We start from the raw sequence: 13,392 nt of genomic DNA on the forward strand, positions 1-13,392 counted from the left end.
AATAGAAATGTGACATTTACAGATTTCCAGTTCTGGATGACCATTCCAGAATCTGTGGAATCGTGTAATGTTACAAGCAATGCATCCACTATCTCTGCAGCCACGTTCTTAAAAATCCTCTTGTCCAGGTCACCAGGTCCAGGAAACCTGCCAGTCTTTAGTTCTATTCATTTTCCAGTGCTTTTACTCTTGTGATTGTGATTGTTTAACTTCCTCCCTCTCTTTTGTGTGCTCACTGTGCCTTCTGCTGTGGAAACACTTACAAAATAATTATTCATCAACTTTACCATTTCCTTGTTTAACAGTATTATTTTCCAAGTCTCCGAGACTAATACTCACAACTATTCTCTTCCTTTCTATATACGTGTTGAAGTTTTACTGTTTAATTTTATATTCTTGCCATTTTACTCTCCTATTCTGGGGTGAATACAGGGAATGGGTCTGGGTGGGTTACTCTTCGGAGGGTCGGTAAGGACTTGTTGGGCTGAAGTTTCCATACTGTAGAGAATCTAATCTATTTGAATTTCGTATTTTATTCACTATTGTCCATTGCTGATTTCTAAAATTTTTCTAATCTTTGTGGTATTGTACACATTTTTCAATTTTATATCAGCCTTTTATTTTATAAAAGGCTTCCTTAGCCAAAATGGCACATCTTTCTTGTTTAGTCTTTCTGAATGAAATACATCATTTTTGAGATATATGACATCTATCCTTAAATGTCCACGACTGCTTATCTGCAATTTGACTATTTAACCTATTTTCCCAGTCTATGGAAGCTTTTGTTATAATCTTATTTAAGTTGAGGCTGCTAGTTTCAGACCAAAGCTTTTCATCCACAAACCAAGTCTGAAATTTTATCATGTTCTGATCATTCTTGCTTGGAAAGTACTTTACAATGAAGTAATTACTGAATCCGGTTGAATTCCTCATTACCAGCTCTAAAATAGACTTTTCCTTGGTTGGTTGCAGAATTTATTCTTCCAGGGAATAGCCCCAAATATCTAAGTGAACTCTGTGAATTCAACTTCAAGGTTTTCTTTGCCAATATGATTTGTCCAAGCTAAGTGCAGAGTAAAAAATATTCACAGTGATTACAGTACTCTTCCTCCAAGTTTCCTTTATTTCTTGTGTACTCTGTTATACAGTATAGCTGCTGTTTAGTGGGTATTGTTATGGACTAAGCCAGATCACTCACAACATTCTTAAGCAGGCAGCTCAGACCAGAATTTGCAATTTGTTTTGGTAAGTGTACAGTGAAGGTTACCTGGATTAAGTTAGCTAGGTTGACTAGATTTTAAAACAGACAAAAATGTATTCACAAAATTACACAAGAAACACAAAGGATAGAATAAAGAACTCCTACAGATCTCAATCTATCCAACTAGACTTAATTATGCTGTTCCGAATATACACAACAGTCCCAATAATCAAACTCCCTTTAAAAACCAGTATAAATGGAACACAGGTTAAAGGGCTTAAAGAGAGAGAAATTTTCCACACAACTCCCTGTTGAACTTCCAAGCAATTCAAGACTGAACTAAACTGTAGGGAATCTAATCTAACCTAATCTAAAACTGCTCAGCTCAGCTAGAGAGCTGACCACTTCCCTTTCTTTATACAGGTCACTTTTAAAACATGACCACTTTGGCCTGAAGTCTCAATCTTTTACATATTTTAAGAAAAGGCTTCTCAAAATCCTTTTCATCTCTGCACCAAACTAGACTGATCAGAGCCCAGCTGTTTTATTAACTCTCTGAAAATGACCAAGGATGGAGTATCCTTGATGGAAATGTGTTGCTGGAAAAGCGCAGCAGGTCAGGCAGCATCTAGGGAACAGGAGAATCGACGTTTTGGGCATTAGCCCTTCTTCAGGAATGAGGAAAGTTGGTCCAGCAGGCTAAGATAAAAGATAGGGAGGAGGGACTTGGGGGAGGGGTGTCGGAAATGTGATAGGTGGAAAGAGGTCAAGGTGAGGGTGATAGGTCAGACTGGGGTGGGGGCGGAGAGGTCGGGAAGAAGATTGCAGGTTAGGAAGGCGGTGCTGAATTTGATGGATTTGACTGAGACAGGCTGGGGGGAGGGGAAATGAGGAAACTGGTGAAATCCGAGTTCATCCCTTGTGGTTGGAGGGTTCCTAGCCGGAAGATGAGGCGTTCTTCCTCCAACCGTCGTTTCGCTGTGGTCTGACGATGGAGGAGTCCAAAGACCTGCATATCCTTGCTGGAGTGGGAGGGGGAATTGAAATGTTGAGCTACAGGGTGGTTGGGTTGGTTGGTCCGGGTGTCCCAGAGGTGTTCTCTGAAACGCTCCGCAAGTAGGCGGCCTGTCTCCCCAATATAGAGGAGGCCACATCGGGTGCAAAGGATGCAATAGATGATATGTGTGGAGGTACAGGTGAATCTGTGGCGGATATGGAAGTTTCCTTTGGGGCCTTGGAGGGAGGTGAGGGGGGAGGTGTGGGCGCAAGTCTTGCACCTCCTGGGGTTGCAGGGGAAGGTGCCGGGAGTGGAGGTTGGGTTGGTGTGGGGTGTGGATCTGACGAGGGAGTCACGGAGGGAGTGGTCTTTACGGAATGCTGATAGGGGAGGGGAGGGAAATATATCCTTGGTGGTGGGGTCCGTTTGGAGGTGGCGGAAATGGCGGCGGATGATGCGCTGTACATGGAGGTTAGTGGGGTGGTAGGTGAGGACCAGTGGGGTTCTGTCCTGGTGGCGGTTGGAGGGGCGGGGTTCAAGGGCGGAGGATCGGGAAGTGGAAGAGATGCGGTGGAGGGCATCGTCGACCACGTCGGGGGGGAAATTGCGGTCCTTGAAGAAGGAGGCCATCTGGGATGTGTGTTTTTGGAACTGGTCCTCCTGGGAGCAGATGCGGCGGAGTCGAAGGAATTGGGAGAAAGGGATGGCGTTTTTACAGGGGGCAGGATGGGAGGAGGTGTAGTCCAGGTAGCTGTGGGAGTCGGTTGGTTTGTAGTAGATGTCCGTGTTGATTCGGTCGCCTGAGATAGAAATAGAAAGGTCGAGGAAGGGGAGGGAGGAATCTGAGACTGTCCAGGTGAATTTGAGGTCGGGGTGGAATGTGTTGGTGAAGTGGATGAACTGTTCAACCTCCTCGTGGGAGCACAAGGCGGCGCCGATACAGTCATCGATGTAGCGGAGGAAAAGGTGGGGGGTGGGGCCAGTGTAGTTGCGGAAGATGGATTGTTCCACATATCCTCCGAAGAGGCAGGCATAGCTGGGGCCCATGCGGGTGCCCATGGCTACTCCTTTCGTTTGGAGGAAGTGGGAGGATTGGAAAGAGAAGTTGTTCAGGGTGAGGACCAGTTCAGTCAGTCGAAGGAGGGTGTCTGTGGAAGGGTACTGGTCGGTACGGCGGGAAAGAAAGAAGCGGAGGGCTTTGAGTCCTTCGTGATGGGGGATGGAGGTGTACAGGGACTGGATGTCCATGGTGAAAATAAGGCGTTGGGGACCGGGGAAGCAAAAATCATGGAGCAGGTGGAGGGCATGGGTGGTGTCCCGAACGTAGGTGGGGAGTTCTTGGACTAAGGGGGACAGGACGGTGTCAAGGTATGCGGAGATGAGTTCGGTGGGGCAGGAGCAGGCGGAGACAATGGGTCGGCCGGGGCAGTCAGGTTTGTGGATTTTGGGCAGGAGGTAGAAACGGGCGGTGCGGGGTTGTGGGACTATGAGGTTGGAGGCGGTGGATGGGAGATCCCCCGAGGTGATGAGGTTATGGATGGTCTGGGAGATGATGGTTTGGTGGTGGGGGGTGGGGTCATGGTCAAGGGGGCAGTAGGAGGAGGTATCTGCGAGCTGGCGTTTGGCCTCAGCGGTGTAGAGGTCGGTGCGCCAAACTACTACCGCGCCTCCCTTGTCTGCTGGTTTGATAGTGAGGTTGGGGTTGCAACGGAGTGAGTGGAGGGCTGCGCGTTCCGAGGGTGAGAGGTTGGAGTGGGTGAGAGGGGTGGGGGAGTTCAGGTGGCGGTTAATATCGCGGTGGCAGTTGGCTATGCAGAGGTCGAGGGCAGGTAGGAGGCCAGCACGGGGTGTCCAGGTGGATGGGGTGTGCTGGAGGCGGGAGAAGGGGTCATCAGAGGTTGGGCAGGAGTCTTGGTTAAAGAAGTAGGCACGGAGGCGAAGGCGGCGGAAGAATTGTTCGATGTCACGCCGCGTGTTGAATTCATCAATCCGGGAGCGTAGGGGAATGAAGGTGAGGCCTCTGCTGAGGACTGATCTTTCATCCTCAGAGAGGGGTAGGTCTGGAGGGATGGTGAAAACACGGCAGGGCTGGGAGCTAGGACCTGGTGTGGGGCAGGAGCTGAGTGTGGGGGCGGGGTTAGGTCTGGGGGCGGGGACGGAGATCGGCGTGGGGGCGGGGTCGGGTGTGGTGATGGCGATAGGCGAAGGGGCGGGGTTAGACGTGGTGACGGAGATGGTCGTGGGGGCGGGGTTAGGCATGAAGTCGGAGATCGGCGAAGGGGCGGGGTTAGGCAAGGTGACGGACCTCGCCGGGGGGGGCGGGGTTAGGCGTGGGGGCGGAGACACATGCGGCGTTAGTGACGTCAGTGGGGGCGGAAGTGGCTGCGGCGACCGCAGAGACAGAGTTATTCCCCATAGCCGCGGAGGTCGCGAATCAACTTCTCTTTCCAATCCTCCCACTTCCTCCAAACGAAAGGAGTAGCCATGGGCACCCGCATGGGCCCCAGCTATGCCTGCCTCTTTGTAGGATATGTGGAACAATCCATCTTCCGCAACTACACTGGCCCCACCCCCCACCTTTTCCTCCGCTACATCGATGACTGTATCGGCGCCGCCTCGTGCTCCCACGAGGAGGTTGAACAGTTCATCCACTTCACCAACACATTCCACCCCGACCTCAAATTCACCTGGACAGTCTCAGATTCCTCCCTCCCCTTCCTTGACCTTTCTATTTCTATCTCAGGCGACCGAATCAACACGGAAATCTACTACAAACCAACCGACTCCCACAGCTACCTGGACTACACCTCCTCCCATCCTGCCCCCTGTAAAAACGCCATCCCATTCTCCCAATTCCTTCGACTGCGCCGCATCTGCTCCCAGGAGGACCAGTTCCAAAAACGCACATCCCAGATGGCCTCCTTCTTCAAGGACCGCAATTTCCCCCCCGACGTGGTCGACGATGCCCTCAACCGCATCTCTTCCACTTCCCGATCCTCCGCCCTTGAACCCGCCCCTCCAACTGCCACCAGGACAGAGCCCCACTGGTCCTCACCTACCACCCCACTAACCTCCATGTACAGCGCATCATCCGCCGCCATTTCCGCCACCTCCAAACGGACCCCACCACCAAGGATATATTTCCCTCCCCTCCCCTATCAGCATTCCGTAAAGACCACTCCCTCCGTGACTCCCTCGTCAGATCCACACCCCACACCAACCCAACCTCCACTCCCGGCACCTTCCCCTGCAACCGCAGGAGGTGCAAGACTTGCGCCCACACCTCCCCCCTCACCTCCCTCCAAGGCCCCAAAGGAAACTTCCATATCCGCCACAGATTCACCTGTACCTCCACACATATCATCTATTGCATCCTTTGCACCCGATGTGGCCTCCTCTATATTGGGGAGACAGGCCGCCTACTTGCGGAGCGTTTCAAAGAACACCTCTGGGACACCCGGACCAACCAACCCAACCACCCTGTAGCTCAACATTTCAATTCCCCCTCCCACTCCAGCAAGGATATGCAGGTCTTTGGACTCCTCCATCGTCAGACCACAGCGAAACGACGGTTGGAGGAAGAACGCCTCATCTTCCGGCTAGGAACCCTCCAACCACAAGGGATGAACTCGGATTTCACCAGTTTCCTCATTTCCCCTCCCCCCAGCCTGTCTCAGTCAAATCCATCAAATTCAGCACCGCCTTCCTAACCTGCAATCTTCTTCCCGACCTCTCCGCCCCCAGTTGAAACTTTATTGCTGGAACAGCACAGCAGGTCAGGCAGCATCCAGGGAACAGGAGATTCGACGTTTCGGGCACAGGCCCTTCTTCAGGAATGAGCAGAGAGTGTTCAGCAGGAGAAGATAAAAGGTAGGGAGGAGGGACTTGGAGGAGGGGCGTTGGAAATGTGATAGGTGGAAAGAGGTCAAGGTGAGGGTGATAGGTCGGAGTAGGATGGAGGCGGAGAGGTCAAGAAGAAGACTGCAGGTCAGGAAGGCGGTGCCGGGCTGGAGGGATTCGGCTGAGACAAGGTGGGGGGAGGGGGGATGAAGAAACTGGTGAAGTCCAAGTTCATCCCCTGTGGTTGGAGGGTTCCCAGTCGGAAGATAAGACGCTCCTCCTCCGACCGTCGCGTTGTTGTGGTTTGGCGGTGGATGAGTCCAATGACCTGCATATCCTCGGTGGAGTGGGAGGGGGAGTTGAAATGCTGTGCTACAGGGTGGTTGGGTTGGTTCGTCCGGGTGGCCCAGAGGTGCTCTCTGAATCGCTCCGCAAGTAGGCGGCCTGTCTCCCCAATATAGAGGAGGCGACACCGGCTGCAGCGGATGCAGTAGATGATGTGGGTGGAGGTGCAGGTGAATCTGTGGCGGATATGGAAGTTTCCTTTGGGGCCTTGGAGAGAAGTGAGGGGGGAGGTGTGGGCGCAAGTGTTGCACGTCCTGCAGTTGCAAAGGAAGGTGCCGGGAGTGGAGGTTGGGTCCACCCCAGTCTGACGTATCACCCTCACCTTGACCTCTTTCCACCTATCACATTTCCGACGCCCCTCCCCCAAGTCCCTCCTCCCTATCTTTTATCTTAGCCTGCTGGACCAACTTTCCTCATTCCTGAAGAAGGGCTAATGCCCGAAACGTCGATTCTCCTGTTCCCTAGATGCTGCCTGACCTGCTGCGCTTTTCCAGCAACACATTTCCATCTCTGATCTCCAGCATCTGCAGACCTCACTTTCTCCTGGAGTATCCTTGAGCCAAGGAACAGCTTTTACAAAAAAAGGACTAGCTTTGTGTCACCTCTCCCCCCCTCCCCCCCCCCACCCCCATAAAAAAGAACCATCAATATCAAAATATGGCGTTATTTTTAACCCTTCAAAACCTTTCTAAACACACATATTCACTACACTAACGATAAACATGCAAATATGCACAACTACATGCACATTCAGGCCGTGGTACACCCATCACCTAACGCCTCCTTCTCTTATTTGAGTCACGATAATGCATCGGCAAGCATGTTTTTGTGACCTGCCACCTGCACAATTGTCAAATTGATTGGCTGCAACAACAAGCTCCATCTAAACAGTCTGGCATTTTTGTCCTTAATTTTTCCACAAATGTCAATGGGTTGTGATCAGTGTGTATGATTGTCTGAGATGCATTGCTGGTAATATAAACACTGAAATATTGTAATGCCAACACCAAGCTTAAAGTCTCTTTCTCCACTGTTGAATATTTCTGTTGCTGAACGTTCAACTTCCTGGAAAAATACCTGATGGGTCTTTCTATCACTTTGTCCTCCTGGAGGAGCACTGTACTAACACCCACATCACTGGCATCGGTAGCCACCTTGAAAGGCTTCATGTAATCCAGTGTGGCTAATACTGGAGCAGTGGTTAACACAGTTTTTAGGCTGTCAAAATGGCTTTTGACAGGCCGCTGTCCACTGAAACTTCTTGTCCTTTTTAACAATTCAGTGAGTGAAGCAGCCACACTGCTAAAGTTCGGCACAAACTTTCGGTAAAATCCACTCAATCCTAGGAACAGTAGTACGGCTTTTCTTCGTCCACGTTGTGAGAAATTCCCCGATTTCATTCGCTTTTGATCCCATGGGGCCATTTGTTCATGTCCAATAACATGGCCCAGGAAGGTGACTTGGGCTTTGGCAAATTCACTTTTAGTTAGGTTTACCACCAAGCGTGCCTTCCGAAGTTGATCGAACAAGTCCGATAAATGCTGTCAATGTTCCTTCTACGAGTGACTAAAAATCACCAGGTCATCAATATACACCACATAGTTGGGTAACCTTATCTCTCACCTCTAACTCAAGCTGCTTCATTTGCAATTGAATTTGTGTCATTTCTATAGATTCTGATGGTTTCTCCAGCAAGTTGAAATGCTGAGCTACTGCTGTAATATCTCCTTTCCTCACAGAAGCAGGCAGTTCCAATTCCAGCTTCTCTGCTAATTCTTACAACTTGGTCTTATTCACTTTTTGCAAAACTTCCAAAGTCACTGCATCCACATCCAGAAAACTTTTGGCGACTGAAAGGGCCATTCCTATCCCAGGCTTTGTCTACCCAACTGAACCAACATCCGAAGTAAAGACACTAGCACCTACCAATCACTGTTTAAAATCCCGCAAAGAGCCCCAAGTCTGTTATGGACTAAGCCAGACCACTCAAAACGTTCTTAAGCAGGCAACTCAGACCATAACATTGCAATTTGTTTTGGTAAGTGTACAGCGAAAATTACCCAGATTAAGTTAGTTTGGTTGACTACTAGATTTTAAAACAGACAAAACTTTATTCACAAAATTACACAAGCACAAAGAACAGAATAAAGAACCCCAACAGAACTCAACCTATCCAACTAGATTTAATTATGCTGTTTCGAATATACACAACAGTCCCAATAAGCAAACTCCCTTTAAAAGCCAGTATAAATGGAACACATGCTTACAGGTTGAAGTAAAAGGGCAGAAAAAGAGAGAGAGAGTTTCCACACAGCTCCCTGTTGAACTTCCAACCAATTCAAGACTAAACTAAACTGCTCAGCTCAGCTAGAGAGCTAACCACCCCCCCTTTCTACAAGTTACTTTTAAAACATGACCACTTTGGTCTGAAGTCTTGTCTGTTCACATATAAAGAAAAGGCCTCTTAAAATCCTTGTCATCTCTGTACCAAACCAGACTGACTGGAGCCTGGGCAAAAGTGAGGACTGCAGATGCTGGAGATCAGAGTCTAGATTAGAGTGGTGCTGGGAAAGCACAGCAGGTCGGGCAGTATCCGAGGAGCAGGAAAATCGACATTTCAGGCAAAAGCCCTTCATCAGGAACCCTTGATCCGAGCCCGGCTGGTTTATGACCCCTCTGAAAAGAATCAAGGACTGAGTCTCCTTGAGCTAAGGAACAGCTTTTAGAGAAAAAAAAGAGTAGCTTTGTGACAGTATGTAAGTTCCTTGAACCATTGATTTCAATCTATTGCTATTTCTTATCTCCATCCAAACTGACTCTATATCTTGATTGTTCAACCTTTGATACTATAGCAGTATTTATTTTGAATATTTCACTTAGAAGCAGTAAGTAATAATCTATTATCCACCTGTTTCTTTATTTTACTAGGTCTATCTGTATTAAAATAACCCTGTTGAAAGGGCACCCAGTGGAATGAATGCTGATCAACTGCTTAAGGCACAAAGACATAAACTCATCATGATTCTTGGAAGAGGTTCAGTGGAAATCTTTGAGAGCATTCTTGATCATTTACTAGCATGGGACCTTCTGAGTTGGGAAGAATATGAACATGTGAAATCACCAGAGGTTCTGTCTCATTCCAGTCGTAATCTCCTTGATGTTGTTACACTGAAAGGGACTAGAGCCTGTGAACTTTTTCTTCTGGCATTGGAAGATACCATTCACACCTCGCAGCTGGCTGATTTAATTTTGGGCAGCTATAAGCCTCCAGAAAAGTCTCCCGAACCTTCAGCATCACTGGCAACATTACCTTCTCAAAGTCTTCAACAGCACAGACCCAACATTGTGCGGAAACTGCATGGACACATTGCAGCTGTGTTAGAAATTCTGCACAGCTATGGTCATTTTTCAAAATATGAATGTGATGAGGTTCAATTGCCAATATATACACCTTCCCAGCAGGTACCCAAACACTGTGTGTGTGTGTGTGTGTGTGTGTGTGTGTGTGTGTGTGTGTGTGTGTGTGTGTGTGTGTGTGTGTGTGTGTGTGTGTGTGTGTGTGTGTGTGTGTGTGTGTGTGTGAAATAATGAATCATAGAGGAAAATTTAAGTGAAGTTATGAAATGTGATTTTACATCTTGCCCACTTGTAATTCATTTATCCCTCAGCTGGCAAAACATTCATATCATGTAGCTGCTTAATGTGTACTTGGTTTATGCTATATGTGAGCTGATTAACTTAATGATAGTGCAGTGTTTACAAAATGGGCATCATATAGTTCTATATAGATATTATATGTTTGCTGTTCCCTTTTCTGCCACCCGTTGAGCTTACACCTTCTCAAACCTTTGACCCTATCCTCAAGATCGATGACCTCCATCATAGGGTTTCTTTCCCTTTATTTCTGTTCCCTTCACCATACACCCCAAAAATCCAAAACTAAAAAGCCTGCTAATTCTTAGATCAGTCCATGCACTCAACTGTTTCATTCAGTAACTGCTAATCATTCAACTTTTTTTATTTAGACCTATGCCTGTCAATGTTATCTACATGTCCCAAATATCTGAAATGTCTATTTATAGTGCTTCACAATTTCTGGCATCTCTTATGTCCATTGTCTCCATATATCTCAGGAAATATATTTTTAAAAAATGCAAGATCATTAACTTTCCCAATGTGGAATATGTTGGGCCCAACAAGCTGAAAAGGTTCCTTTTGTGCTACAACTATCATTCATTAATTTATTACTAAAAAGGCAAGTGGTCAACTTAAAATGAAATTGAAGCTACCTTTACAAGCACTTAAGTAAATAGACAATTAGACAAAGAGTGATTGCACAAATATTGAAGAGGCCATTTATGCCGAGAAGTGAAGGAATGGCAAAGTTGTCTCCCACATACTCTTTGCACCTCTAACCTGCCCACCTCTCAGTTAGCCCATGGAACTGATCTCCTTGCTCTCAAATCTCTCCCATAGATCACCCAGTACTGCCTCAGAAACCTCATCCAATTATATTTATCTGTATGCATCTCCACTTCTCAAATGCCTCATCCATTTCCTCATCCCTTACTCTGTTCTGTTATTGGTAACTACAATTGACAATTTCCTGTTGAGCAACTACAATTGTTATGTTCCTCACAATGTTCAAATGCTTCCTTGTAAGCTTGCTTTTTGCCCACACGTTTGCCACAAATTCCTTTTGTTTTCTTCGCAACCTCTACCCTTGGTCTATAGCCATGTACTGATCTCTAGATTATTCTAGGCATGCATCTATCATATTACACTCTATAAATACTATAAATACTGGCTCAGCTAGCAATGCCCTTGTCCCATGAGTGAAGTTTTAAAAAACATGCAGAATCCGTTGCTTCTTTTTACAAATATTACATTTTTCACATTTTTAAGTACAATTTTAACTGGTGAACATGATTGAAAAGCAGCTTCTTATGAAACATTTAGTTATTCTTCTGTATCACGTTCTATCTGAATGTAAATGATCATTTATTTACATTAAAAATCTTATTCTGCCATTGATTTGGCAATGGACATCCAAAGTCTATGTACTGCACAGTTCCTATTAGCTCACACATTAATCCTTTTACTTCCCATTAGCTCACACATTACTCTTTTTACTATGTTTAAATTTTCAATGTTAGGCTCGAAAGCTGCTGGATCTCACTAAAGCTAAAGGGGAAGATACAGCTCAGGTCCTGTTAGACTACATTGAATCTGAACCTGGACCTATCAAACCCATCCTCGGTAAGGAATATCTCCAGCTTCTTAAAATTGATAGTTTTCCATCACTGCTGCTTTCTCAACACTGTCTAGGAAAGATTTCTGTTAAATAGCATTAAACCTCACTGCCTTCAAATAAGAAAATGTAAAATTGTGAGAACGTGTACTTCAATTGCATGCATAGCTCTGCTAATTGGTGTATCTCTGCTAATGGTCTTTTAATATATGACTGTGTCAAAGGCAAACTCTCCCCCCTCATCCTTCTTGACTTCTCAGCAGCCATTTCTTACATTGTGCTTTTCCACTGGTGTGCGACTTGGTGGACTGCTCTTACCACCAGAACTTCGAGAGAAGAGTCATATCAGACTTGAAATGTTAACTCTGTTTTTCTCTTCAGAGATGTTGACATCTCTGGTGAGTTTCTCTCGTAATCTCTGTTTGCTTATGAAATGTTCTTCTAACGCTTGTTAGCATCCCCACGTGACACTCTTACTTTACAACATTCCTTAGAATCTATCTATTTAACTAAAAGTTTGATTTCCATGGAATTTCCACAACTCCATGGGCCTTTAACAATACCACCCAGGGCCCAAGTTCAGGTTTCCTAGCACATTCAATTTTCAACACCCAATATTTGGGCTCTCAGCCAAAAATGCATACCTAAGAGCCCAGACATCCATTAGTCTTTTGGATTAGCTACACCCAAGGGAAAACATTGCTTGATTCACAGCATCTGTTTTTCAATTGCTCAGTGTTTATTTAGACATGATAAAGAGATGCATCGTGCTTATAGTTTCGACCACTGGCCCTTTACAGTTCAGGTTGATTGATACTTTTATAGGACTTTGGTGATTTTCAAAGCATTTTTAAAGGATTTTCCCACGTGATGTTCATACTGTAGGGTTCTGCATAGAATATGTAATGGATGGATAGGCATGCATGTATGACAGGTTAAGATGGAGGACATGGGAGGATATAGGGCTGGATGGAAGGGCATTGGTCATGGAGGGTATACAGGCTGTTTGTAGAAAGGGGATGTAGTCACATAGATATGAGAATTGAGGGATGGAGTACAATCTTTGGAGATTGCTTTTACAATGTCTAGATCAAACTCCACACTTAGCAGCTACCTTGGCTCCTTCAAGATCTCATTCTGGGAACAGTGGATCATACCCCTGTTGGCACCAATTCCCCCCACCCCAAACAGAAATGGTACCTTTGCAGGTATTTTCTCCTGAGGTAGGTGCAACAATCCAGGAAGTTTTCTAATTTCTGCTACCACCTCAAGGATGGAAATCCAGTCCTATATTTTCTTGTATGGCTCAATAACATAATTTGTTTCAACATGTATTTATGAAACACTTGGAATTAACATCAAGCTCTCCAATTTAATTACTGTAAATAAAACTATTTTTAGGCATTTTTTTGTGATGTTAAACACTAGCATTGACATTTACATGAATGATCTGGATGAGAATATGAAAGGCAGAGGAGAAAGTGAGGACTGCAGGTGCTGGAGATCAGAGTTGAGAGTGTAGTGCTGGAAAAGCACAGCAGGTCAGGCAGCATTCGAGGAGCAGGAGAATTGACATTTCGGGCATAAGCCCTTCATCAGGAATGGCTTATTCAGGAATGATGAAGGGCTTATGCCCAAAATGTCAATTCTCCTGCTACTCCGATGCTGCCTGACTTGCTGTGCTTTTCCGGCACTACACTCTCAAATATGAAAGGCATGGTTACTAAGTTTGTGGACGACACCAAAACTGGTGGCATA

The 13,392-nt window shown here is 46.2% G+C and overlaps 1 protein-coding gene across 5 annotated transcripts in view; it reads left to right on the plus strand.

Moving 5' to 3' along the window:
- The window catches only part of nod2 (nucleotide-binding oligomerization domain containing 2), a 79,899-nt gene that overhangs the window by 19,191 nt on the left and 47,316 nt on the right, over positions 1–13,392 (plus strand). For all 5 annotated transcript variants that reach the window (XR_006314121.2, XM_043706964.2, XM_087995897.1 and 2 more), the window contains exons 2-3: positions 9,312–9,845; positions 11,540–11,642. Coding sequence is in view for 4 of the 5 variants with exons in the window: in XM_043706964.2 (XP_043562899.2) it covers positions 9,357–9,845; positions 11,540–11,642 (592 nt within the window). In the remaining variant the exon portion in view is untranslated. The remainder of the gene's footprint in view (positions 1–9,311; positions 9,846–11,539; positions 11,643–13,392) is intronic.

This window comes from Chiloscyllium plagiosum, unplaced genomic scaffold (genome assembly GCF_037043375.1).
Source record: "Chiloscyllium plagiosum isolate Xiang-an unplaced genomic scaffold, Cpla_swu_hap1 HiC_scaffold_17, whole genome shotgun sequence".
In the NCBI taxonomy this organism is placed as follows: Eukaryota; Metazoa; Chordata; class Chondrichthyes; order Orectolobiformes; family Hemiscylliidae; genus Chiloscyllium; species Chiloscyllium plagiosum.